Source organism: Pseudorca crassidens, chromosome X, assembly GCF_039906515.1.
Source record: "Pseudorca crassidens isolate mPseCra1 chromosome X, mPseCra1.hap1, whole genome shotgun sequence".
NCBI lineage: Eukaryota > Metazoa > Chordata > Mammalia > Artiodactyla > Delphinidae > Pseudorca > Pseudorca crassidens.
Window position 1 is genome coordinate 121,079,746 of NC_090317.1, and position 27,822 is coordinate 121,107,567.

The 27,822-nt window shown below is 43.7% G+C and overlaps 2 protein-coding genes across 8 annotated transcripts in view; one reads left to right on the top strand and one right to left on the bottom strand.

The window, feature by feature from the left end:
* Positions 1–27,815, bottom strand: CA5B (carbonic anhydrase 5B). Its single transcript, XM_067722764.1, is given in 10 exon segments — positions 1–2,839; positions 7,945–8,100; positions 9,160–9,224; positions 11,658–11,697; positions 11,699–11,779; positions 14,796–15,154; positions 22,922–23,108; positions 24,077–24,215; positions 26,644–26,767; positions 27,675–27,815. Coding segments are annotated over 7 exon segments (1,038 nt in total). The 5' UTR covers positions 23,064–23,108; positions 24,077–24,215; positions 26,644–26,767; positions 27,675–27,815; the 3' UTR covers positions 1–2,644.
* CLTRN (collectrin, amino acid transport regulator) overlaps positions 1–27,822 on the top strand; it is a 79,036-nt gene that overhangs the window by 4,284 nt on the left and 46,930 nt on the right. For 2 of the 7 annotated variants that reach the window (XM_067723046.1, XM_067723051.1), the window contains exon 3: positions 19,479–25,470. Coding sequence is in view for 4 of the 7 variants with exons in the window: in XM_067723051.1 (XP_067579152.1) it covers positions 25,446–25,470 (25 nt within the window). In the remaining 3 variants the exon portion in view is untranslated. Of the gene's footprint in view, positions 1–19,478; positions 25,646–27,427; positions 27,726–27,822 lie in introns of those variants that run through there. The other 5 variants (XM_067723047.1, XM_067723052.1, XM_067723043.1 and 2 more) reach the window with 4 other exon arrangements.

Below are 27,822 nucleotides of genomic sequence, written 5' to 3' on the forward strand. Positions count from 1 at the left end.
TATTATATTATTTAATGAAGATAAGCAGCAATTTTAGTACAGAATTCTTTCTCAAGCCCTTTGACAGCCCTCAAGCCCACTTTCCCCCTTCATGTCTAGGAAGGCACAAGTAAAACACTTTTTGGAGGCAGAAAAGACTTGAAAAGTTTCCCCTGAGGGTGTATCAGTAGCCAGGGAATTTACATCACCCCCTTGGGGGTCATCTGACTAAGGCATGGAAGAAACCACATCCCCAAGGCAGTTTCCGTAACCTCTGCAGAGAAGGTGACCAAGAATTTGTCATGCAAAGCAGGACATGGTTGAGAGTGAAAGAGGGTGCTGTTAATAACTATACCAGAACACCAGATGTAAGTTGATCAGGGGTGGCCAGCAGGGACACACCCTATGAATACATCCTTTGTATCTCTGAGATAGAAGGGCAAGTCAGGCATTCTGTGAGTCAATTTGGAAGACTCACTGCAATTGAATTTTGCATTAAGAATTTGCAAGAGACCTAGGAGGGAAGCCTGTGTGCCCTGAAAAATGCATATCTTGTGTGTTTACCTTTTAAAGATAACTATGGTTTAAAACAGAAAAAATATATAAAGTTAACATAACTTTTTCCCCATATTAATCTTTTAAAGGATTTTATTCATTTCCTAGAGCATATATGCTTCCCTTTTCCAGAGAAGGCATGCACTCTAGAAGCAATGCCTTTACCCCCTTCCTTTTTTAAGAGCAGAGATATGCCCCCAAACTTACACATACAACTCCAACCCTATTTTTTTCCCTACTGAATTTATTAGTTATTTTTAATGGTGGTAAAATACACATTAAAATAAAATTTGCCATCTTAACCTTTTTCAGTGTATAGTTCAGTAGTGTTAAGTATATTCATCCAACCTTATCTTGCAGATCGGATGACTAGCATACTAATGAAAGAAATATACTAGTAAATGCAGTATTGAATTTGAACACAGGCATAGGCAATTAAAAACATTCCACATATTTACAAGCAAGGGCAACAGTGGCATGGATTCCTCAGAATATGTAGAATTATCTAGGTTTTAGCCTATTTGACAGGTTTCTTTCCCTATTATTATAGCAAAAGTCTTCTAAATGTTTATTTATTTTATTATTTATTTATTTTATTTTGGCTGCACCGGGTCTTAGTTGTGGCATGCAGCTTCTTAGTTGCGGCATGCGAACTCTTAGTTGCGGCATGCATGTGGGTTCTAGTTCCCTGAGCAGGGATCAAACCCGGGTGCCCTGCATTGGGAGCGTGGAGTCTTACCCACTGGGCCACGAGGGAAGTCCCTGCAAAAGTCTTCTAAACCACTGTATAAATTAGGAGATTTATGTTGATCACCTGCCTTGCACAGAACCTCAACTAATGAAATAAAGTTCAGATAGTTTTAAAGGGAAGTCAAGATAGTTCTGTCATTGTGGAAAATATTGTATTCTATGAAACAATGTACAAACAATTCAAAATAATATTATAAACCATAGACTATTATATTACTAGCCTTTTGAAAAGTATTTCTGTAAATGGATCATGAAAGAATTTTAAGTTCTAGGCACTTAAAGCTTTTTCTTTAAAATATTCTGCATATGCTTTCTATATGATCAAGCCTTTAAGTAAAACATCTGACTTTCAGAAATGCAAAAGGATTTCCGGATATAAGTAAACCCTTGTGTTTTTAGGATTACAAAATATTTTTTCTTTTTTTTAAAATAAATTTATTTTATTTTTATTTAGTTTTGGCTGCGTTGGGTCTTTGTTGCTGCGCACGGGTTTTCTCTAGTTGTGGCAAGCGGGGGCCACTCTTCGTTGCGGTGCGCGGGCTTCTTATTGCGGTGTCTTCTCTTGTTGCGGAGCACGGGTTCTAGGCGGGCGGGCTTCAGTAGTTGTGGCATGCGGGCTCGGTAGCTGTGGCTCACGGGCTCTAGAGCGCAGGCTCAGTAGTTGTGGCGCACAGGCTTTGTTGCTCCTCAGCATGTGGGATCTTCCCAGACCAGGGCTCGAACCCGTGTCCCCTGACTTGGCAGGTAGATTCTTAACCACTCCGCCGCCAAGGAAGCTCACAAAATATTTTTTCTATATTATAAATTGATAGTAAGTAATCATGTCCTGTACTAGTAATGACAAGTGAAAATCGAGGCAAATATACCCATTGAGAAGGCCTTATAAAAGAATATTCATTCATGTTTTAAAATAAAATATACCTAAAACCGTAGCCAATGTTCAGCCAAGAAGTACCAATCTGGGTCCTGTGGCTGTTTCTGAAAAGCCTGCATTCTGGATGTTCAGTGTCTGTGCCTTACCAGTTGTTAAATATTTTGATTATCATCCCTACTTATAACTCTGTAGAACCACCAATTGATAAACATATCAGTAAAAAGACAGCTCAAAAATGTCACACATAGAAAGACATTACAATTACCAGCAGGTTGCTATAAGAGAAATCTGTGTCTCTTGCTGGTACTTAATGATAAACATCATTATCAATAAAAGTAAGAATTTGTTTACCAAAGAGCTTCCCTCAAAGACTAAGGAGCGCTGCCATACCAAGAAAGGCACATCCATAATTATTAAATGTAGGCATTTAGAAGAGTCTAGTTAGCAATTTTTAAAGAACTAGTATATATTTAAGCAAGATACCACCTAGATAATGGCGTCTAAGGGGGTCACTTGGCTGGTAGACGACTTGGGTTTTGCTTGTATGTTCAGCACATAGTCGTGAGGGAAGGATGAGCGGACAGTGCAGTTCATTAGGGGCTGAAGGGGGCGGAAGTTGTCCACCATTCTTTTCTCTTTCTCCCCCTCAGAAGTGAAGAGCAGGGTCCGAAATTGCTCAAGCTAGAAACAGAAACAGGAAGCATAAATAATTTCAATAGAAAAACAGCTTTACTTCATGAATAAATTACTTTCATTTTTACTACCCTGAAACATTTGTCTAAAATTGGATACAGAAGGAGAGTTTACTTCTGGGCAGGAATCCCTTCACTGCTGCACAGGGAATAAAATGTTGTGTGAGGAGAGTAGCAGGACGTGGTGAAGCCAGTGGGGCACTTGGGATTCAAAGACTGGCGATCAAAGGCCCTGTCCCCCACGTATTAGCCATGTGCCAAGTCCAAGTTACTTCATCTTTGGTTCTCAGAAACCTCATCTTTAAATGGGCAAAAATAGCCAGGCTACAGGATAATAAATAAAAGGCTTGATGCATATAGTAACAGTGCCAAAAATGTTTTGTTTTTTCAAAATTTAACTGAATCCTTAACATAACGTAGTCTTGATTGCTTACCGCACCTGGGCATTGCGGACAAGGCAATGCAGGTGGAGGTCTTAACAGGCAGTGGGGTGCCTCCTGCCAGCACTGTCCAATAGAACTCTCCGTGGTGAAGGAAAGGTCCTAATTACAGCAGCCACAGGCCACAAATGGCTGGCTGCTGAGCACTTGAAATGTGGCCATTGTGACCAAGAACTAAATTTTTAATTTAGTTTCCATTTAAATGTATTTATACTTAAATTTAAATGCCCACACGTGTCTTGTGGCTAAGGTACTGAACAGTGCAGCTCAGTATAAAAGGAGTGATCCCAAATCAAAGGCTTGTTTTCCAGTGTGGCAGTAGCATCAATCAGTAGCCCCTTGGCTTTCTGAGCAAACATGTTATAGAACACTTGACTTCAAGCCAGCTGGAAAAGCTCTTTGTAGCATTTTTCCTCACTCAATCAGGCACACTGTAGCTACAGAGAGGACAGCCTAGGGCACAGCAGGCAAGCATGGGAAGATTTGTCTGGATTAAAGACTTCAGGCCAAGTAGGCCAGCGACAAGCACCCAACACAGTGACCGTACTTGCAAATCACACATATACCCTCATTAATTAGGAACGTGTCTGAGTAGTTCAGGTTTATTTTTATTTGGCTAATTGCAAAAGATTAGAAATAGCCCAAGTATCAATAATATATTTCATTAGAGCTATAAAATGGGCTAGTATATAGCCATTAAAAATGATATTGAAGGTAATGTTTATTATCTATAAAATGTTCCACACATCATCGAGTGAAAAGAGCAACAAAATGGCATGTACAGAATGATTCCATTTTGTTCAAAAAATTGTATATATTTATATAGATGAAAGAACAGAAGGATTTATGTGTATCTGTATAAGTAAAAGACCAGAAGGATTTATCCAAACAATGATTAACACTTAGTGGTAAGATTGTAGGCAACTAGGATTATTGATGACAGCTAACATTTTTTTCTTACTGAATTTTCTATGTTGAAATTTCATTTGAAAAGTCCTCACATGGGCCACTGACCCTCTGATTTATTTATTTATTTTATTTATTTTTCAGTGTTATGTCAATTTTTAAATATGAAGGATAGTAGCGGAATAAATGTATAGGCCACCAAGCCCAGGCTTATGAGCAAACTCTGTATTCTGTCATTTGTTTATGGTGGTTTTCATGACACAGATTTTTTTTTTTTTTTTTTTTTTTTTTGCGGTACGCGGGCCTCTTACTGCTGTGGCCTTTCCCGTTGCAGAGCACAGGCTCCGGATGCGCACGCTCAGCGGCCATGGCTCACGGGCCCAGCCGCTCCACGGCACGTGGGATCTTCCCGGACCAGGGCACGAACCCGTGTCCCCTGCACTGGCAGGCGGACTCTCAACTACTGCGCCACCAGGGAAGCCTGACACAGAATTTTTTTTTTTTAATTATGTAGTCTACCTTACCAGTTGCTATCTCTGTGACTTCTGGTTTTGATATATGGTTAGAAAAGCTTCCTCCATTTGGATGTACGAAAAGATTTTCCTATGCCTATCCTAGTACTTTTATGGCAGTATTTTTAACATTTAATATGTCTGGAATATATTCTTGTGTAAGGTTTGAATGGTCAATCCAACTTTTCACCCCCAAATGTCTGCTCGATTGTCCCCATCGCTCTTACTGAATAATGTCATCTTTCCCTTTCACTGGGCTGAGATGCAACCTTTATCATAAACTAAATTCTCATATGTACTTGGACATATTTCTTAATCTACAGTTTTCATCCTATGATTAATCTCTTTATTTGTGTACCAGTACAGCACTATTTAACTATTGAGGCTTTATAACTTGGTTGATTTAATCATCTTTCATTTTCTCTTTCACAATTTTCCCTGGCTCTTTATTTATACTTTTCTTTTTCCACATGAGGTTAGAAGTAGCATACCTATTTTAAAATCCTATTGGTATGGGCTTCCCTGGTGGTGCAGTGGTTTAGAATCTACCTGCCAATGCAGGGGACACAGGTTCAAGCCCTGGTCTGGGAAGATCCCACATGCCACGGAGCAACTAAGCCCGTGTGCCACAACTACTGAGCCTGTGCTCTAGAGCCCACAAGCCACAACTACTGAGCGCGCGTGGCACGACTATTGAAGCCAACGTACCTAGAGCCCATGCTCTGCAACAAGAGAAGCCACTGCAATGAGAAGCCTGCGCACTGCAACAAGGAGTAGCCACCGCTCGCCACAACTAGAGAAAGCCTGCATGCAGCAACGAAGACCCAATGCAGCCAAAAATAAATTGAATTTTTTTTTAATAAATTTATATTAAAAAATCCTATTGGTATATTTATCGGGATTACATCAAATTTATGAAGAATAAACAATTCATGGCCAATAACAACTTAAGGAGAATTGACATCAAAGGTGTCTATGATGTCTTCCTATTCAATAACATGGAATGAATTTTATCAACTCAAGTCTTTTGTGTCCTTTAGAAATGTTTTAAGTTTTCTTGTTAAGCTGATTCCAAGGTATTTTGTATTTTTTTCCATTATAAATAGCATTCTTTCTTCCATTATATCTTTTTTGAAAATTTATTTATTTTATTTACTTATTATTTTTGGCTGCATTGGGTCTTTGTTGCTGCGCGTGGGCTTTCTCTAGCTGCGGCGAGCGGGGGCTACTCCTTGTTGCAGTGCGCAGGCTTCTCATTGCAGTGGCTTCTCTTGTTGTGGAGCACGGGCTCTAGGCGTGCAGGCTTCAGTAGCTGTGGCTCGCAGGCTCTAGAGCGCAGGCTCAGTAGTTGTGGCGCTCGGGCTTAGTTGCTCCGCGGCATGTGGGATCTTCCCGGACCAGGGCTTGAACCCGTGTCCCCTGCATTAGCAGGCGGATTCTTAACCACTGAGCCACCAGGGAAGCCCTCCATTATATCTTTTAACTGATTGTGATATATACATGTCCAGTGTACTGATTTCTAGAAATTAATATTGTGCTCCACTAATTACTCAGTTATCTTTGCAGTAGTTCTTTTTGTTGTTTTTCTAATTTATTTTTTCTTTTCTGGTCCAATTATATTGACTACTTCCAAAATATAACTTCAGTTAAAATTTAACATAGTAATTCTCTTTTCCGTATTAAGCATACTATATACTTTAGAACTGAGATCAATCTCTTTTATCAAGTTAGGGAAGTCTCCATACATTCCTATTTTATTGAAAATTTTTTAAAAAACTGAATGTTGAATTTTGCTACTGCTTCTTAAGAATCTATGGAAATGATTATTTTTAAAATATATTTAGATTCACTGATATGATGAATTAATATCATTCGTAATATTGAACCATCCTTGCATTACTGGAATAACTACTACTTGGACAAAATATATATTTCTTTTTTTTTTAATTTATTATTTATTTTTGGCTGTGCTGGGTCTTAGTTGTGGCATGCGGGATCTTTTTTTTCAGTTGCGGAATGTGGACTCTTAGTTGTAGCATCTGAACTCTTAGTTAACACATGCATGCAGAATCTAGTTCCCTGACCAGGGATTGAACCCGGGCCCCCTGCATTAGGAGTGTGGATTCTTACCACTGGACCACCAGGGAAGTCCCTTTTTTTTTTTTTTTTTTAATTGGAGTATAGTTGCCTTACACTGCTGTGTCAGTTTCTGCTTTACAGCAACGTGAATCAGCCATATGTGTACATATATCCCCTCTCTTTTGGATTTCCTTCCCAGTTAGGTCACCACAGAGCACTAAGTAGAGTTCCCTATGCTATACAATAGGTTCTCACAAAGTATATATTTCTTTTAAGGTACTGCTGGCTTCTGTTTATAAAATATTATTTTAGCTTTTTTTTTTGGCCATGCCATGCAGCATTCGGGATCTTAGTTCCCCAACCAGGGCTCGAATCCATGGCCCCTGCATTGGGAGCGTGGAGTCTTAACCACTGGACGGCCAGGGAAGTCCCTATTTTAGCTTTTTAGCTTTTTAAAAAACATATCCTTCAGACATACCAGTCTGTACATTTTTTTTTTTTTTTGGTCTGATCTTTGGTGGGTGTTGGTGTCAGTTATCCTGGCTTCATAAAAAAGGTTCTGGAACCTTTTGTTCTTGTGAAAATGCTTTGTGATTAATTAAAATCCCATAAAGCAAGCATAAGCAAATATTATTGCAGTTCAGTTATGTTATGAATTAAATAGAATATGTGTATTAACATAGTAATCACCACTTAGTTGCTAAGGAAAAAATAGACTCCAGGGTCAAAACAACTGACTTAAAATTTCTGGACAGACATTGTTGGGTTCTGCTTTTATCCTGAGGTTCCATAGCAAAATTCCCTTAAAGATTTTACAGGATTTGAGCACATCCATTTTCAGCCTTCATTCTTCCTTTTAAAAGGGTCTTGTTTATACAGAGATTCGTATTTATATATAAAATATACAATGCATAAAACATATGTCATTGTCAAATATGGAAGTAAAAAGCTTATGTTTCCTAAGTTTTACCTCTTCTCTCTAGTTAATTTGAAGCATTTCCTAATTCATATCCAAATTAACACAAGATGTTAGCGCATTTTAATAAAAATGTATGAGCATTACAAGATGTTAAAAACTGATGCCAAAGTTTGAGCCCAGCCTTGTTTTAAAGGGGCAGACTAGAATTTCCTTACATAGAAATGTGGAAAGAACGTACCTGATCACGATCAACCTCTATGGGCTGCTTCTTAATGATCCAAGTGACAGACTCAGAGAGTGGCGGGATAGTCAGGGACCCTGAGTAGGTCCAGTAATCTGGGCAGGTAGGCATCAGACAGGAAGGGTCGAATGACCCAAATTCCACAAGCATGTCCTGGCCAAGAGAAGGGGTCATCGAGTTATCATTTTATGCTGAAAACCACTCAGGAATCAGATGATGTGGTGATGATTCTAGGGGAGTCTGAGGACCAGCAGTGGTCCAGATGAGCTCCAGGTACCTCTGGGCACCTTAGGACAGAATCATACCCATGCTTTGTTCCTGCAATTAACCATGTATTTCTGATAGTCCTCAGTGGGAACACAGCAAAAACCATTTTCTCCCTTCGTTCTAGTGAGCTTGTAGCAGGTGCTGTCCTCTGAACTCTTTGGGAGGCATTAGGTGGTAGCTGGTGCATAAACAAGGAGGCTTTTCCTTTTCAAGAGAGATTAATAGAATTCACCTTTCTAAAATGCAGTGCAAATTACGAGGAGACAGGATACTGGACAGAGAGAGGGACAGAGGGGAACAGGGAGGGAGAGAGAAGAAAGTAGATGGGGGTGGAGTGGGGGTGGGGGAGGGAGGAGGAAAAGGAGGGAGATGGAGAGGGAGGGCAGGGTGGAGACAGAGGCAGGGAGGGGAGGGAAGACAGACTTGCAGAGAGCAGCCCCTCTGGGATTCTGAATATTGAACAATTAACCTTGACGGCTGGACAGAGGTATCCACCCTGAAGGATGTGGGTAATTGTTCTGTAAAGCTGGACAAGCCAAGTTTCTGTCAGACTTTTCTGTGCCCCCTGCCTATGGGAGGGTAGCTAGAGCCCAGAAGGCTTCCCTGAGTGTTTGCACAGGACTGTGAAGGAGCAGCAGTCGGGAGCAGAGGAGGGGACTCATGTTCCTGAGTTTCTGAGTGCTCATTGGCATGGCAGCCAAACCAGAGCCGCCGTCTGTGCCCACCAACAGAATCATGTCTCTCCTCTGCAAAGTGTCCCAGGGCCAGGGGCTCTCTCAACACAAGCATCATAAATGGCAAGTTGTCTTAAGGGACAGCTTTCAAAGAGAGCCTGAATTACACTGAGGTGAATTAACATTTTCCCTTTCAAAGTGCCATGTTAGCGTCTCCACTCTGAGATTAAAACATAAAATATATTTCAAGTGATTTAGGGGGAAAAATTACCTAATGCGTAATTGAAGCCGTAGTATCCACCAGTTTCTGTTGCTCTTTATGATATTTGCCTAGCTAAAGAACAATAGATGAGAAAATATTAAAAACAATTGACATCTCACTCTAGAATTGTAATAGAACGTGAATTAAAATCAGACACCTGGACTTCCCTGGTGGTGCAGTGGTTAGGAATCCGCCTGCCAATGCAGGGGACATGGGTTCGATCCCTGGTCCGGGAAGATCCCACCTGCCATGAAGCAACTAAGCCCATGCGCCACGACTACTGAGCCTGCACGCTAGAGCCCGTGAGCCACAACTATTGAAGCCCACGCGCCCTAGAGCCCACATGCAACTACTGAGCCCATGCCCCACAACTATTGAAGTCCACACGCTCTAGGGCCCACGTGTCACAACTACTGAAGCCTGCGCGCCTAGAGCCCGTGCTCCGCAACAAGCGAAGCCACCGCAATGAGAAGCCCATGCACTGCAAGGAAGAGTAGCCCCCGCTCGCCGCAACTAGAGAAAGCCTGCGCGCAGTGACGAAGACCCAACTCAGCCAAAAATGAATTAGAAAATAAATAAATAAAACATATTATTAAAAAATAAGATAAAGTCAGATACCTGGTGATTACCTAAAAACAGTCCACAGTACTGGAACTGCACTTAAATTGACAATTTAGAATGTTATAAACATCACTGAGTGAAAGTAGATACAAAACAAATGAGCAGGCTGTTTGCTGATAGGCTGGAACCCACAGTCTGCAGGAAAAGGTGTCCCTTACTCCATCAGCTTCCCCCTCTGGGTCTCACTGGTGCTTGGCGCACAGAGGCTCTGGAGGCTGAAGCTGTCAGGGCAAGCCAGCGCGTAGTAAGGCCCAGCTTTCAGTTCAGGCCCCTGAGTCCTGAGGAGCTTCAGTGCAATAACTATGTTTTCCAGTTTCTATATTTGATGCTTTGATATCTGAGGCCTTGCTGATGCTAGAGGGATCACCTCTCCCGAGGTTAGTCAATTGCTAGAGAGAACAAACAACAGGGAGCATGCCTTTCATGTACAAACCAACCAATCCAGAGCTCAGACCCCAACGACTTCCTTTTTGGGATTCTTAATACTCTGAGCTACTATTCCTCTGCCCTAGTCACCCCAGGGCCACGTACCAGACAACTGGGGGAAGCCTCTATGCCCAGAGCCTGCTGAAATTATCCAAAGTGGCCAATCCTAAGCCTGCTTATGTTGTCTCACCCATTCCTTCCCATGGAAACCACAACAAAGGTTCTGTCCATGTCTTCCCCTGCCCTCTCTGCCTCCTGACCACCCCTGGTACTTCCCCATGTGGCCATGCATGGCATGCCATGTCTCCTCTTTTTAGGTATTTGTGAGTATAATAAAATTCTTCCTTCATGATAGCCATTTCCACGTCTGTATGTCTTACCATACTTGACTAGACTAAAACCTGGGTATCCTTAAAACACTCAGCATCCAGAGTGGACTAAGGCAGGGAGCCTGCAGGAGGCCTGTACCTATGGAACCTGCAGGAGCTCAGAGGTGCTGTGCAGAGTATGGTCCACAGATCTCCAGTCCAGTTCTCCAGGTGCTAGCTGAGTGACCTGACAGGAAAGCACTTAACCTCACTGACCTTTACTTTCTCCATCTAAAAACGGAGATGAGGGTCCACCACAGAGACTTCTATGGGAGAAAAATGAAGCACTCAGCAAATGTATAGTCACATCACACTCTTAAATGTTTAGTTCCTTTCCTGAATTTCCCTTAGTTGTTTGCCTTTATCTTTTTACTCCATTTAAAATACATTCTTATCAAATATCACATTTTAACTGATATTTAGTATTATTTGCTTTTATCCTTTTATACCAGTGCCTAAAAATAGAAATGTAATGCAAACCACAGAGGTAATTTTAAAGCTTCTAGGAGCTCCATTGAAGAAGTTAAAAAACAAAAAACACACAGGTGAACTTAATTTTGAAAACATTTTATTTTACCAAATATATTCAAAATATTGTCATTTCAACATATAATCAATGTGAAAAGTTACTAAGTCTTGAAAATACGTTGTGTATTTAATACATACAGCACATATCAATTTGGATGCTAACTTTTCATCAGAAATACTTGATTTGTATATTTTACACTTGAAAATGTAGATAACATACCCAAGCTGTCCCAAACATTTTTAAGTTTTCCAGTAACTGAATTGTCAGTTCCTAAATTTAAATGACAATCAACTGAAGCAAAATTTGAAATTCGTTTCCTCACGTACAGTAGCCACATTTCAGGTGCTCAACAGCCACACATGACTTGTGGCTACCATATTGGACAGCCCAGTTTCATACCATTTGAAATATATTCTTAACAGTCCTGTATTTTAAGCATTGTTTATCTTACCAATGTATTGATCCCCATATTCTTAAAGTAAATAACAATATTCTAATGTTCTATCTTTTCATTCTAGAATACAACACATCATTTAAACTTGGTAAGGTTTTTAAAAATAGTTTAAAAAATATTCCTACCATAGCCAAACCATCTTCCTCCAGTTGCTGCATCCTCAAAGCTTTCAAATTGGATTGCATTCTGATGTACCAAGTACAGTTGAAACACCACTAAAAGAAGTACTGCCTGACCATATAGGATTGCTCCAAAATAATTCAGCAGCCTTATTCAGCATACACTATTTAAACATGTTTCCCTACCTAAAATAAAGCCACTGGGAAAGACATGACAATCTGATGCAAAATGAGATAGAAATAAAGAACAGGAAGAAACTTATGCAGGAGCAGCAATTAATTCCATGTGGATTAATATTACTTTGGAATAAAGGGATTTATTTGGGGAGAAAATTTTTTTTAATTATATAGTAAAGTGAGTAACATTTCAGTGAGGGATCAACATTTGTTCATTCCCATCTTGATTTGCAGGAAATACTAAAATCCAAAACCCATTTGCATCAAAAGGAGAGAAGATGCTTATCTTGAGAGAAATAGATTCTCCTTATGGGAATTGGACAGGAGTTGAAGACACATTTCTTTTTTGAGGGGTAACCACTTAAAATGTGTTTCTTTCTATTTGTAACGTAACATTTAAAATTAAATTAGGGGAAAAGTTGTAAGAAGAAATTTTATTTCCTTATATGCTCCCTATGCTTCCCTACAAATTATCCTTGTCCATCATTCATGAACTTTCTGGCATTGCCATCCCGAGAGCCTCCCAAGTGAGACACCTCAAGGTCATGGTTAACTTTGCCTTCTCCTCACTTTGAAGCCTTCTCGTCTCCCAGTTCTGTTGATTTTATTTTAAAAATGCTTGTTAAAACTTGCTCTCTCTCTTTCGACTGCCACAGCCTTCATTTAGGCTCCCACCGTCTCCCATGTGGATTAAGCTGTCCTGCACGGTTGCCTGGGTCAATCTCAAAAAATAAAGCAATTGACCAATTATTTAGATGATATCATGCTATGCCACTCTGTTTAAAAATAACCAGTGTCTCATAAGCCTGCCTTCCACCTACCCTCTTTTTTAAAAACTATATATTTTTTTAAATTTTATTTTATTTATTTATTTTTGGCTGTGTTGGGTCTTCGTTGCTGCGCGCGGGCTTTCTCAAGTTGAGGTGAGTGGGGGCCACTCTTCATTGTGGCGCGCGGGCTTCTCACTGCGGTGGCTTCTCTTGTTGAGGAGCACAGGCTCTAGGCGCGTGGGCTTCAGTAGTTGTGGCACACAGGCTCAGTAGTTGTGGCTCACCGGCTCTAGAGCGCAGGCTCCGTAGTTGTGGTGCACAACTTAGTTGCTTCATGGCACGTGGGATCTTCCCGGACCAGGGCTCGAACCCGTGTCCCCTGCAATGGCAGGTGGATTCTTAACCACTGCGCCACCAGGGAAGCCCTCCACCTACCCTCTTAATCTTCAATGATCACCAATCTTCGCGCTTCTTCCCACAACACACATTCTCATTCTGGCCACTTTGGGTTTTGACCACTTTCTGAACATCTGCTTCTGCACATGGTTTTCCTTCAGTCTGGATGCCCTTCTAATCCTCTTGGCAAACTCCTTTTCATCTTTCAATACCCAACACAAATGTCCCCTCCTTAGTGGAATCATCGTAGACTCCTCTGAGCAGTCTACATCACACCCTCCTCTGTGGTCCCACAGCACTTTTAGAAACCCTTCTTCAAATCACACTTGCTTTATCATTTTAATTTAATGTGTGCTTCTGTCACTAGACTTTGAACTCTGGGAGGTCAAGAATCGAGTTGTTATTCCTAGCACTCAGTGCAATGTCTGACACATGGTTGGCACTTAGTAAATGTTGAATGAATAAATAAATCAATGAATGACAAAATACATACATGTTATTGGGTAACCACAAATATAAAAGGCCTTTTTCTTGCCCGACTAGCCTTTTGCCCAGTACAGTTGACCCTTGAACAACGCAGGGGCTAGGGGTGCCAACCACCTCGCAGTTGAAAATCAGCATATTTAACTTTACAGTTGGCTCTCCTTATCCTCGGTTCCGCATCTGTAGATTCAAGCAACAGCGGATGGTGTAGTACTGTAGTATGTAGTTATTTTTTAAAAACCCATGTATAAATAGACCTAAACAGTTCAAACCTGTGTTGTTCAAGGCTCAACTGTATTGCAATTTTATCATTTAAAATCTGACTAAATATTGCTATTTAATATAAAAGTTATTTGTAAAGTCAGCAAGTAGAGGAACATTACCACATATTCAACACACACAGAAAATAAATTTCTAGCAAAGTTTTAACTTCACGCCCTATCTTCTACATCAGTTATAGAATCTATACACAGAGATATATGTATTAACAGGAAATACTGTTTATACTAGTAGATGGAAATGTGCATAAAAATGAAAAGAGACATTTTTCATACACTCAAAAAAGTCCAAGGAGGATCCAGCAATCCCACTTCTGGGTATATACCCAAAAGAATTGAAAACAGCATCTTGAAAAGATATTCGTACACCCATGTTCACAGCAGCATTATTCACAATAGCCAAACGGCGGCTGCCACTCGAGTGTCCACGAACAGATGAAGGGATAAACAAAATGTGGTATATACAGCTGACCCTTGAACGACATGGGTTTGAACTGCGTGGGTCCACTAATACGTGGATTTTTTTCTAAAGTAAATATTCCAGTACTACATGATCCCCAGCTGGATGAATCCGAGAATATGGAGGAATGCAGATATGGAGGGCTGGCTATGAGGTATACTCAGATTCTCAACTTTGTGGAGGGTTGGTGCCCCTGACCTCTGTGTTGTCTACAGATTAACTGTACATACAATGGAATATTATTCTGCCTTCAAAAAGAAGGAAATTCTGACACATGTTACAATACGGATGAACCTGGAAACATTATGCTCAGTGAAATCATCCAGTCATAAAAAGACAAATACTGTATAATTCCACTTAAGTGAGGCACCCAAAAGTCAAATTCATAGAAACAAAAGGAAAATGTTCATTGCCAGGGGCTGGAGGGCGGGGAAAAATAAGGAGTTATTATTTAATGGGTACAGAGTTCTGAGGATGGATGGTGGTGACAGTTGCACAACAGTGTGAATGTAGTTAATACTACTGAACCATATACTTAAAAAAAGGCTTAGAGAGTACATTTCATGTTATGTGTATCATACAACGAAAAAAAGAGTCCAGTGAGTCCCGTGCCACTGCTAACAAAAGAGGTCCCCGCTCCCATGGAGGCCTCGCGATGTGGCCTGTGCTGACATGAAACTGTCCCTTTAACTCCAGATGAGACAACAGACAGGTCTGGCTCTCACCTGAGTTATCTGCAGAGTCTTCAAGTTCCACGAGGAAAGAGTACCCGTTATTCCAGACGCGGAGGCAGGTGGTCGGGTCGTAAGAGACGGTGAGCAGTTCTAAGCCAGGATCGTAGACACTGTCCCTCCACCGGACGTTGATGGGCGACTGGCGCTCACCCCCCGGGACCAGGTCCACGCTCTCCCAGAGAGGGTGCACTAGGAGAAAGCACATCGGGGGCTGTCCTCGAGATGACACTAGCTGGAATCCCACTGGGGGGATGATATGGTCCCATGTAAGCGTGTATGCTGGGTTCAGCTCTTACGTGAGCCAGCTGTGAGGATTAGGCAGCCATCCTGCAAAGCCTGGATAGAATGTTAGCATTGCTAAGGTCCCTGGAGTCCTGCCACATGGATAGCTATGACACTGTATATATTAAGGTGTACACGCACACTCTGTCCCACACGGGTGCTGATGACATCACTGACGGTGATTTTTCTACCGAAGAGTCGAGCGCCAGGTCTTTGTGGCAAGTCCCTGATAAATCTCAGGAAACTTCTTACAACAAAGAAAGAGCTATCCACACATGATGGATAGAACCCACATGTATAATTCGGGTGGTCCAGCTCTCTGCCCTTTAGAATCAGCACGGATGGGCAGAACCGAGACCAACAGGAAAGCTGGACAAAATACGAATCAAGATAAATCATTACCAACGACCCTCTGCACCTCACCCCACCACTGAGAATGAGTCTGAGGATTGGTGAAAGTGACAAGGCAGCTGCTGCCCAGTCAAACCCCCCTGTGCATGGCAGGGTCACTGGCACTCCACTTGTAAAAAACAAGCTTGCCTCTGGTTTCCTCTTACAGAGGAGACGGTTCTCTTCCTGAGATAGCTGCCCAAAGCAGGATCTTAACCTTCGATTTTTTGGTACAAGTGCCCCAGCGGCATAGACACAGAGCGCTCCAAGGCAGTTTCTGGACCAGTGGTTCTCAAAGGAGGGAGCGATTCTGACCCCGGGGGACATTGGACAATGTCTGGAGACACTCTCGGTGGTCAAAACTGGAGGAGGGTGCTACTGACATCTAGTGGGTAGAGGCTGGGGATGCAGCTAAACATCCTACGTATATAGGCTGGGCTTTCACAGGAAAGAATTACGTGGCCCCAAATATCATTAATGCCAAGGTTGAGAAATCTTGGTCTAGAGCAGAAAGCAATAGGCAAACTCAGGGCATTCCCTTTCCCCACCCCCCGCTCAATTTTTTCATATAATGCGGTAATCTCGTCTCTAGAGAGGTCTGAACCCAACGTTTTGGGTTTTCTCCCTTAGTGTAAAATAACTTCTGAACAACAAGAACTTACTTTAGAGAAGGAGGACTTTCTGTTTCAGAAATCTAAAATGAAAAATGCATATGAATTGGTACAATAGTCATATTGGTATCAGATTAGAATGCAAGTTCCTTGCAGGGAGGAGCCATACCTCCCTCCCTTTTTTCCGTGCCCTGTAGCGCCCTACTGGGTATATGCCCTTTGAGTATTGATTATCCAAATGCTATTGTTGGGATAAAAAGCTGTATTTGATTAATTTTTCAATTGTTTTTTTATTAATTTTTATTGGCGTATGGTTGCTTTACAATGTTGTGTTAGCCTCCACTGCACAACAAAATGAATCAGCCATACTGATTAATTTTTAATTTGATATTTTAAAACTTCCAGAAACCCCGAGAACAGCCATGATTCAGTCTTAAAGCTGCCCGCCGGCACAAAGAAACCTGACAACACTGTCCGCTCTGAGATGCTCAGACTGAGGCTGAGGGTTTGAGCATTCACGCCCTTCAAAACCAGCTCGTGTGGGTCTCGTAAGGAGACTAGGGGAGAAGGGAATACAGAGCAGATCCCTAAGACGATGCCCTCTTCCACCCAAATCGTCCCCCACTTCATTCAGGAAATGGCCTAGAGTCTACTCTCTCACCCACACAAACACCAGCCCAAGGAAATTGGGCCTGTTCCTTCAGCTGCTCTTGTATGGTCATAACGCTCCCGTCAATTTGTATGCCCCTCTATTCACAAGTTCAGCTTCCAGGTTTTCTTTCCCCCACCCACCTCCTCCTTTAGGAACCCAGAGCATCCCCCCACCAGGGAGCCCTTGGTCACTGTCCCCTTCGTGAAGCCAGCTTTTGCCCAGGGCTCGTTTTGCTAATGATAAATTCACATTTTTGTTCTCTCCTCCCTTCCTCTTCCTGCATTTTAACAAAATACAGATTAAAATGATTTCTTGGTGGTTACTCAGACTTCCCCTCAAAGTCGGAAGGTGATTACGTGTTCTGACTAACGGAGCCTGCGTTTCCAGCTTCTTCTCATGTGGGGAGAATGAAATAAACAGAGAGAGTGATTCTGTCAGCCATGGTTTAAGGGCACGACGTCACACTGTCGTTAGGAAGGTGTCACTAATGTAACACTGAGAGCAACACAATCCCTTTAGATTCCACAGTGAGGATGTGCTCAGCTTTAGTTCCTGTTTACATGACTGGTCCTGTCTTCGATTTACTTTGTGCTTGTACCACCTTCAGCTCCAGCCTTGGGGGTGTCCGTCTTTCGGGATCATTCCTGTCCCAGCCCCTCAGTTCCTGCTCCTTCTCAGAAATCAATCTCCCCTCATTCAGCTCAGGGCTGGCTCCTCTTCTTGGCTTGTCACGTCTTCAGCAAAAGTGTCGCCTCCGCACCTCCCTATCCTCTTATTCGATCCCCTCTTGTTTTTTATTAATCATAGGATTCTGATCTTTTCCTTCAAATCGTTTATTACATGGGTATGATGATAAGTATATGCATATATGCTTAGTTTTCTGCACCCTCACGGCTCTGCAAGCCCCATGAAGAACTGAGCTGGCTTTCAGTCCCTGCTTGTGGATTGAATGTATAAGATAAAGAGCATTACTGGGAAGGGGTCATTCCCGTTTTATCTTTATTTCCTTTTACTCTACTGAGCGCCGCATTGTTTTCTCCTTAAGGATCTTTGAGGTTTATCTCTTCTTTGTCCAGCCCATGACCACCAGCCTCATTCAGGCCCCTGTACCACAGACTTTTCCTCAAGGAAAGGTCCTCTTGCTCACTTTTCCTCCTCTCTTACTCCCCTCTTACTGTGTTTTGCCATCCATCAGTTTTCCTAAATTACCACCTTCATCATGTTGTTCCCATGTTAAAGACTATGTGAAGTCCAAGCTTCTGCATCCAAGCGTTGAGGTTTTCCTAGTAGGAACCCATCTCGCCCATCTAATTTTATTTCTCCTCATTCTTCCCAAGCTCTGCTCTTGCCACGCTATTCCAGAACCTTGCCAGGCTACTCCCCTTGGTCAGTCAGTGAGATGTGCTGAAACTGTAGGATACCTCACTGGGCTTTGAAGACTTAGGAGAAAATCCTGTAAACTACCTCACTAATAATCTTTATATTGATTACATGTTACAGTGATAATATTTTGGATATAGTGAGTTAAAGTATATAACTAAACTTAATTTCACCTGTTTCTTTATCCCTTTCTTAGTGTGACTGTTAGAAAATTTAGAAGTGTCTATGTGGCTCACATTATGTATCTTTTGGACATTATTGCTGTATACCATCACTAGCTTTCTCTCCAGTGCCTTGCCCTGTACTGTCCTTTTTCTTGAGATGGGCTATTTCCTCGTCAAATTGAACACCATCCTAGCAGGCCTAGGGCTTATTGCAGTGATGGGATACACAGGGACCCTCCATGTGACTTTGTTGGGGATAATCACAGAGTGCCTTGTTAGAGCATCAGGGTTGTAAAAGGCACTTTCATGCTGAGCCCAGGTAACCACAGCATCACATGCAGTTACCAGTGCAGGAGACTAAGGCCCACGTTTCCTGGTGGTCAGTTCAGGGCTGTTAGTTCACTGTAGCTGCAGATACCCCTGAGGCCGTTACTGTAATTCCACAGGGCTAATAGGTCCACTGTTTCTCAAGATTATTTGAAAATTAATGGAAGACAACACAGTCTGGGTATCCCAGCCTATATTATCTGGGGATTAACGGAATTCTCTGTGAAGACGTTGCAAAACAAGCTTTTGAATACTCTCGTTCTCCAGGCTTTATTAGTGTCCTTCAAAATGAATTGGAGAAATAATAGAACAGTTTTCTAACACAGTTAAGTTATAATATAGACTTGTCCTGTCAAATAGAAGTTTCTCTGATGATGGAAATTTCTAATATAGTAAGTGCTAGCCACAGGTGGCCATACAATTTGAATATATTTACATGTAAATACACACATGGGGCTAGTAGCTACATTTTATACAGTGCTATTCTACTGAGATTTGTCCTAAAAATAAATGTTCCTCTTACTTCTAAAACTAGGGAGATCATGAACGTTAAGAATCAATAGAATAATAACAAATCTGTACCATTTCCATTCTAGATGACATTCTTTATATTTCATTAAATTAAAAATTAATATTATTAAACTTATTTCCCTGTGGTCTAAGATCTCATGCCTAAATCTTTTTTTGTTGTTTTTTTTTTATTCAAGACCCATTTATTCTCTAGTTCTGCCCACATGGAGACACCCTCCTCAAAAAGGCGTTGAATTCTTCCGTTCACTTTAACACCTTGTGCTGAAGACACGTGTTCCGAGGTTTCAACTATGAGATCCACATTCTTAAAGCACTAGTTCTTAAACTTCATCTAGATTTCTCCCCTTGGATGGGGGGAGATGACCCAAACACAGAGAAGAACAGCTCAGGACTGTGGGCTCTGCTCGTCCAGAAGACCTTGCAGCTCCCCTGACCACCCGGCTGGAGCCAGGATTAGGGCCCTGAGACGAGGGGCGCCTGCTGGGCTGCCGCCCCCGCCCCCACCTCCTGCCTCTTCACTAGGCTGGCTGTCACCTCTAGTTTCCCTGGAGTTTGGGGATTCTAGACGGTCTCTGCTCACACTTCTGCATCACGCCTGCTGCCTCAGCACTGCTGATCCACACCAAGGGGGAAAGGCACACAGAACTGCTTTTCAGCACACCAACGTTCCACACAAAAGTTATTCTATAAGCCTGCAGGTTCTTTTTCATCAGAGGACATTCGCAAGGCCATGACTTCCCCCGGCTCCCCACTGCCCTTGCCAGCAGACTGGACACGCAGGGCGGCCGTGCTGAGTGGTGCACACCGCCCTGGCTCCACTCAGGCGCACTCTCTTGGAGAGCTGAGGGCGGTGCCCTGGGCTCATCAGCAGGTCTGTTCCACTGACCAGCCGCACAGGACCGAGCTGGGCCCACGGACCTTGGTCTGGATTGTGTTGGCTGGTCGTTCTTGCCTAGGTTCACAGGCCAAGAGCCAGTGTCCTTCCTTTCCTGCTCATCACCGCACCAGCGGCTCACTGCTACCTGCTGCCGTCACACGCCTGGCAACCTCGTGTTCCGGGGCCAGCCAAGAACTGAGACCCCAGCAGGCCCCTAGTTCCCAGCAGGCCAACTCCCCATTAAACTACTGCTGCCTAGCCGTGTTCTCGAGGCTGCAGAGCCGGGAGGGTGCGGAGAGCATAGCAAGCCGCGGGCGCCCGCAGCCCCAGACCCGAGGTGCTCCGCGGAGGCGCCGGAACCTCGCCGCAGCCCCGCCCCCTCAAACACAAACGACCTCTGCGCCCGCCTGTCCCGCGGACCCGGGCGCACCTCCGACCACCGCGACCCAGGATGGAGGCGCGGGGCGCGGGGCTCGGCCTGCGGCGGGCGCTGGGGCGGGCGGGGGACCCGACCTCCGGCCCCGAGGCCGTGCGGCCCGCCAAGCCCACCTCCGTCCCCGCCGCCCGGAAACCCTAAATCTTTTTTATGTGACAGAAATTTAGGCTAAATTTCACTAGATGATACAAGAAATGAAAGTGATTTTATTTTCATCGTGGGTAATAGATGCAGGCTTTCATCTTTATTTTATCATATCACCAGTCTGCAGGGTTAGGGCTGTCAACATTTACTGTCTGCCACTTGAGATCACAGCCAACAGCAGTTTGAGTTGATGCCAGTGATTCCTCGGGGAGAGGGATGGTGCGGAGTGAAGGCAGAGCACAGGGCACAGGCCCCAGTGAAATGCTGTTTCTAAATTCGCCGCAGCCTCCTCCTTCAGTCACTCCCTACTCGGCTCCCGGATCCTAACAATGGTCAGACATCTGAGGGAGGTGCTGAGCATATGACAGTGATGAAGGTGGTGATGATGATAACGACTGTGGTACTAGAGGTCGCTGCCAAGGCCGAGTTCTCAGTGTGTGGCAGGCGCTAGCTAAGGACTTTCCACATTAACTAACCCTCAGTGGTCTTGCGTCACTCTGGGTCACAAGTGTATTGGGCCTTCCGCTGGGGTACTGAGCTTCCAGAATCAATGAGTATCGTCTTTACAACTACACAGATGAGGGACCAGGATATACAAATAGGACATGCGCAGTGGCCCAGGGCAGCAAAGACCAAATATTCTCCTGGGGGAAACAAGGAGGGACAGAGTAATATTCGAAAACCAAAATCAAACGGTGACTGTGACCTGTTTCTTCTAGTAAGTTACAAACAAGAACATTTCATCTGATGTGGGAAATTAATCAAGAGAAGCCCCTACCTCCCTAAGCCAATACTTTCTGGGTTCTGTCAGCACTAAAAGGAGCAAACTATCCTAAAGACACGAGCATATTGGATTTACTTCCATCTTTCTGTAAATAAAAACAAATACTTTCTGTATATATAAACAAACAAGAAAATAAGGAAAGCACTCACACAAAATTTAGTAACTAGATAAATATGACTACTTTTTTCCATTTTAAGCCTTAGACCGCAAAGTGCCAGTGTTGAGAATAAGCCAGTCCGTGTAGGATGGGGGCCTGATGGTAGGAAGCCGCACCCAGCAACCAGAAATTTATTATGACTCAGACCAGCTCAGTTTAATGAGAACACAGTCAACATCGGAGGAAACAAACTTACAGTAAAAATATATTTATGAAGCAGTTTCAAGGCAATAGATTTAGCTAGATTAGCATTACTAATAAATCCCTTTTGTAATGTGCAAAACAGGGTCAAAGAGAGTAAACCCAAGGAGGAAAAGTTGAGAAAGCTAGAATCTGGAAGCAAACCAACACTGGAAAACTCTGTGTGAATTCACTGTGAATGGTGGAGAATATGTAACTACTTAGCATATATGCTTAACCATTTCATTAAACTCATGTCTCCACTAACACACACATTATCCTCTCCGATCATCTCAGGGGTTCTGTACCAGGGTTACTTGGCCCCCCAGGGGACACTTAGGGATGCCATGCAGCATCTGCAGTGCAGTCCACCCCGACAGCACAGGATGACCCACGCCCATGGCAGTAGCGCCGTGGTGTCAGGGAGGACCATCTGCTGCCTCACTTGATCTGCTGGGTTCACAGCGGAGCTCACACTGGCGAGCTGGTCACCTAGAAGCAGCTCTTCTGCAATTTGTAACGAGGGACGGAATATTCCAGAGTATGAAGCTAGTGAACTGCTTGCAAACATGAATATGTAAATTCCAGAATGTTCAGACTCACAGAAATAATTCGCAGTCCGTGGATCAATTTTAGTAAAAAAACGGTTGCTAACAAAAATCAATAAAGAACAGGTTCAAAGTATTTGAAACTTAGGACTTCTTTGACCTATTTCTGCATGACATCATTTTAACAAGTTAAAATTGGTGAAGAAAACACCTTTCCACACGGCACCGGGGTAATCATTTCACAGTATGTACGTGTATCAAATCATCATGATGTATACCTTAGACTTAGGTCAGTTATATCTCAATAAAGCTAGGGGAGAAAAAGGCTTTCCATATTTGAACAAACAGAGAAATAATGGGTTATGACTCTCAGTTCTCAAGGCATCTAATCCCAGTCTGGAATGCTACTGACATCAGAGCTGCAAACACTCAACACATGTGACTGTTAGGAAACAACCAGTCTTCTGCTCTCTCCAGGCAGCCATGTACTCACAGGCTCGGTTCCGGGTTTTTTAAGTACAGGTGTAGAGGCTGCAGGGCCTTGCTAGCATGGACCTCGGAATCTGGAACCTTCTCCACTATGCCTTGCATGGAGAGGCTTGAAGAATGACCCTCAGGCGACTCATCATCACCATCTTTAGCTTGAAGTCTTGATCAGCTCCCAAGTAACTTGAAGGAACCTAATAACCCAGAGCAAAAGGAGGACAGAGGAAGAAAAGTCGCAAACAACAGAGGTGGCCGATCACGTGGAAAACATCATTCAGATTATTAGTATGCGGGAGGGGGAGGTAAATACAGCAGGAGTGGAGTGAACCAGGCAGAGGGTGGTAGGAGGTGAGGTCCAGAGGTAGTGGATGCCATATCAAGGAGACATGTAGGCCATTGTAAAGGCTCTTTCGCTAACTCAGGGTTTCTCAGCTTCGGCATTGTTGACATTTTGACCAGATAACTCTGTTGTAAAGGACTAGTCTTTGCACTGTAGCTTGTTTAGCGGCGCCCTTGGTCTCTACCCATTAGATACCAGTGGCACCTTCCTTCCATTTGTGACAACCAAAAACGTCTCCAGGCATTGCAGATGTCCCTTGGAGAAGGAGAATCACCTCTGATTGGGAACCACTGTTCTAAGAGAAGTGGGAACACAATGGAGTTTTCGGAGTAGAGGAGGGACATACTCTGATTTACTTTTTTTTTTTACATCTTTATTGGAGTATAATTGCTTTACAATGGTGTGTTAGTTTCTGCTTTATAACAAAGTGAATCAGTTATACATATACATATGTTCCCATATCTCTTCCCTCTTGCGTCTCCCTCCCTCCCACCCTCCCAATCCCTCCCCTCTAGGTGGTCACAAAGCACCGAGCTGATCTCCCTGTGCTATGCGGCTGCTTCCCACTAGCTATCTACCTTACGTTTGGTAGTGTATATATGTCCATGCCTCTCTCTCGCTTTGTCACAGCTTACCCTTCCCCCTCCCCATATCCTCAAGTCCATTCTCTAGTAGGGCTGTGTCTTTATTCCTGTCTACCCCTAGGTTCTTCATGACATTTTTTTTTCCTCTTAAATTCCATATATATGTGTTAGCATACGGTATTTGTCTTTCTCTTTCTGACTTACTTCACTCTGTATGACAGACTCTAGGTCTACCCACCTCATGACAAATAGCTCAATTTCGTCTCTTTTTATGGCTGAGTAATATTCCATTGTATATATGTGCCACATCTTCTTTATCCATTCATCCAATGATGGACACTTAGGTTGCTTCCATCTCCAGGCTATTGTAAATAGAGCTGCAATGAACATTTTGGTACATGACTCTTTTTGAATTATGGTTTTCTCGGGGTATATGCCCAGTAGTGGGATTGCTGGGTCATATGGTAGTTCTATTTGCAGTTTTTTAAGGAACCTCCATACTGTTCTCCATAGTGGCTCTATCATCAAAAAATCTAGAAACAATAAATGCTGGAGAGGGTGTGGAGAAAAGGGAACACTCTTGCACTGCTGGTGGGAATGTGAATTGATTTACATTTTAAAAAGCTCATTCACAGTGCCCTACTGGAAACTGACCAGGATGAAAGAAAGAAGCAGGGAGCCCATTCAGGATAATCCAGGGGCTGGAACTAAGGATGTCACAGTGGACGTGGTGAGAAGTGGCTGGGTACTGGATGTATCTTGGGGATACAGCCCGTAAGATGTGAAAGAAAGCAGTCAGAGATGACTGGCAGATGCTTGGCCTAAACAACTGCAAGGATGGACTTGCCACGAACTGAGATGGGAAGACTGTGTATGGAAAAGGTTTTGGGTGGGAAATCAGCAGCTCAGATTTGGGCATGTGGAGTTTGAAATGAAATTCCAGTAATTCAAGTGAGGAAATATGGTAGAATATTCTACCTCATGGTAGAACGAGGATGAACCCCTGAACAAAGAAACAGAACCCGGCACAGGAGCTGGCGGGGAGGGAAAGATGGCACTCTTACTACTAATTCTATTGGGTTTGAGGTGCCAAGGGGGCAGGCGAGAGGAAAGGTCTAGGGAGAGTTGGCAGTGCAGCTCTGGTGCCCAAGAGAGGTTGTGAGGCTAGAGAGAGAAGGAACATCCCCTCCCCCCAGGGGTAACAGGTGTATAGAGACCAACAAAATGGAGTGATTAAGGAGGCCAAGAGATGGAGAAGGAATGGTCAAAGGCAACCAAGGAAGGAATGGAGCATGGAAGGTCAGGGGCAAGGAGGGTTCCAGGGAAATCCTAATAGAAAGAAACTTAATTTAGCTAATGCTAGGCTACAATACGTGTAACAATATGTGAGATTATTAATGTCCAGGTATGTGCTTCGGAAAGAAAGATGCTTATCAGAAAAACGTTTATGAATTTGCACCTAGACTATAAACTGCAAAATTTAGCATTACAAATAAACTAATACTCATTATTAAATAGGCCCCAGGTGAACCCTGGAACGTATAAATGTAGAATACATTTTCTCAATAAGTTATATTTTGTTGTACAGGCACAGGAAAGGTGTGACCATGAGCTGGATGGGCCCTAGGGAAGGTAAGCTTCCTATGCTACATGCCCTTTGCTATCACTGATTATATATGCTCTTGGGTTTTACTTACACCGTCCTTATCTGCTGTTTTGCAGACAGAAATGTGTGAATGAACAGATTCTAACAGCCTTTTAGAATCACTTGTAGATTGTGTATTTATTAAATGCCTTGGCTCTTCAACTCTGCCTGGTTAAGCCATTTGTACTTATGCAAAACACCAAAAAAAAACAAAAAACAAAGCACAAAAACCTACTAAAGGTTACAGTTGCGTTGAAGAAAAATTCCTTGATTCTTATCAGATGGACCCTTCACTTTCTTGCCTTTTGATTTAGAAAGGAAGACAGCGTTTTTGCAATTCTCTGAAATTTAAATTAGAAGTTATGTTTCCTTATCTTGACTGAGAAAGTTCAGCTTGCTCCTCTCACCCACTTCTTCTCTATGATCCCAATATAGGGTTGCCAAAGGTTACATTTCTATAATTGCTTAGCGCACTGCAATTGCTCCAGCGCACTAATTGCTCCAGTGGAATGATATGAAATGCATTTCCCTCCTTCCATCAGATTTCCTCAATATTCGTATTCAGTCAAAAGGAACGCAACTCATTGTATTCCAACTACGAGTGGTGGCAGCCTTTTGCCTGGCTCCAGGGACAACGGGGCAGGCGTGCACAGGCACAGAAATGGTGCCCTTGCTGCTTTCAGCCTTTAGGTGCATTTCAGACCTGGCATTGAGTTTACAATTTCTGAGTGAAGTAGGAAAGCCCTAGAAAGTTGAAAGGTTTTCATTTCCAAAATACTCAAGAACAGTGTAGCTCTTTATCAGGACCCAGAAGGGAGAGTGGGGGCATGGGGCTGGGGAACATTGGTTCACTGTGGACTTCAGTGCAGGCTGAGAACAGAGACCGTTCTGAGGGATGTGCAGGGGCAGCTTATGGGTAGCGTGTGGACAAGCTTCCTTCACCAGAGACTTCCAACTTCTCTCCATACTCCAGCAAGACTTTTAAGCAGCAGAGTGGAGATGACCAGACTGTCAGCAAAGGAAAAAGGGGAAGCAGAAAGCAATGTGGTTTTCAGTGGTTGACAGATAATGAACTCTACTCAACATAAGGTGTACACATCTTCATTATCCCCCCATATTTCTCAAGCTTTCTCAGCAAAAAATAAACAAGAGGGAATTACACTAATAACAACGACTTTCCAGCATCTTCTGAGCAGTAGCTTTCAACTCACGCCACAAAGAATTACAGCCACCAACAGCGTCTGTATTTGGTAGGTTCTTCCCCTCTAGCTCCAGGACGGGGCACTAAAGAAAAAGGATAGAAGAAAGAATTGAGGAGTAGAGAAGACTCAGACTTGTCCACATGATATAGCTGCTGATCCCCTGCCCCGGGGGTGGTTGTGAATCCGTCCGTGGCCCTTGGTATAGTCAGGAAGAAAATCAACAACGCAGATATGAGTGAATCCAGTTTGCTGGGCCTCGGTTTCTGAAACTGCAACCCCCTTACTTCCCAGACTCTCTGGGACAGCTGTTCTACCTTTAAATGCACAAAACCGTAAGGGGGTGCAGTTTTCTGGTGACCCTCAGAGCGGAGGAACAGGACTAGAGTAGAGATGGAGCGACTCCCTGTCTTCCCGACCCCATCGTACAGAGAAGCCCCGCCGGGACTGTGGCCATCCTAGCGGGGCCAACAGCTGTCCCGCCTCCGGGGCCCACTGCAGCGCCGGATCGTGTGTATGAGAGGATCCCTGTTCTCTCTGCTAGCCTACGCTCCCCTGCTGCCCACGCTCCACATCGCCGCCGGACTTTACCCGAACGTTCCCCAGAGCGGGAACCACTCTGTTCGCTACCAGGGCGGGATGAGAGGCTCAGGCGCGCGGCCATATTGGCCACGCCCCCTTGTGCCTAGCCGCGCCCCTCACGCCGGGACACGTCATTTCGCCTATTACGTCACTTCCCCGCGCGCCCGGCCCACGTCCCGAAGAAGCTTAAAGTCCCGCCCTGGCTACGCTCCCCGTGTCGGAGCCCGAACCTGTTTTCCACCCAGCTCTGCACCTGTTCTCTGTCCTGACTGCCTGACTGCCTGACTGCCCCTGCTGCCATCGCTCCGGGCCTCCGGCCGCGGTGACGCGCCGGCGCGCTAACTTGGGCCCACCTCTGGCCTCGCCGTGGCCCCACCCCTCCTTGGAGCCGGACCATCTTTGTTGCACACCTTAGAACTGTAAAGCCACGCCCCCACGGACATGCCGCGCCCACGTTCACGGTAAATCCTTACACTGCGCCTACACCAGGGCCCTCCTTTCTGTTACGTCACTTGCGTCCCATACGCTACTCCGTGGCCCCGCCTCTTCATCGGCGTC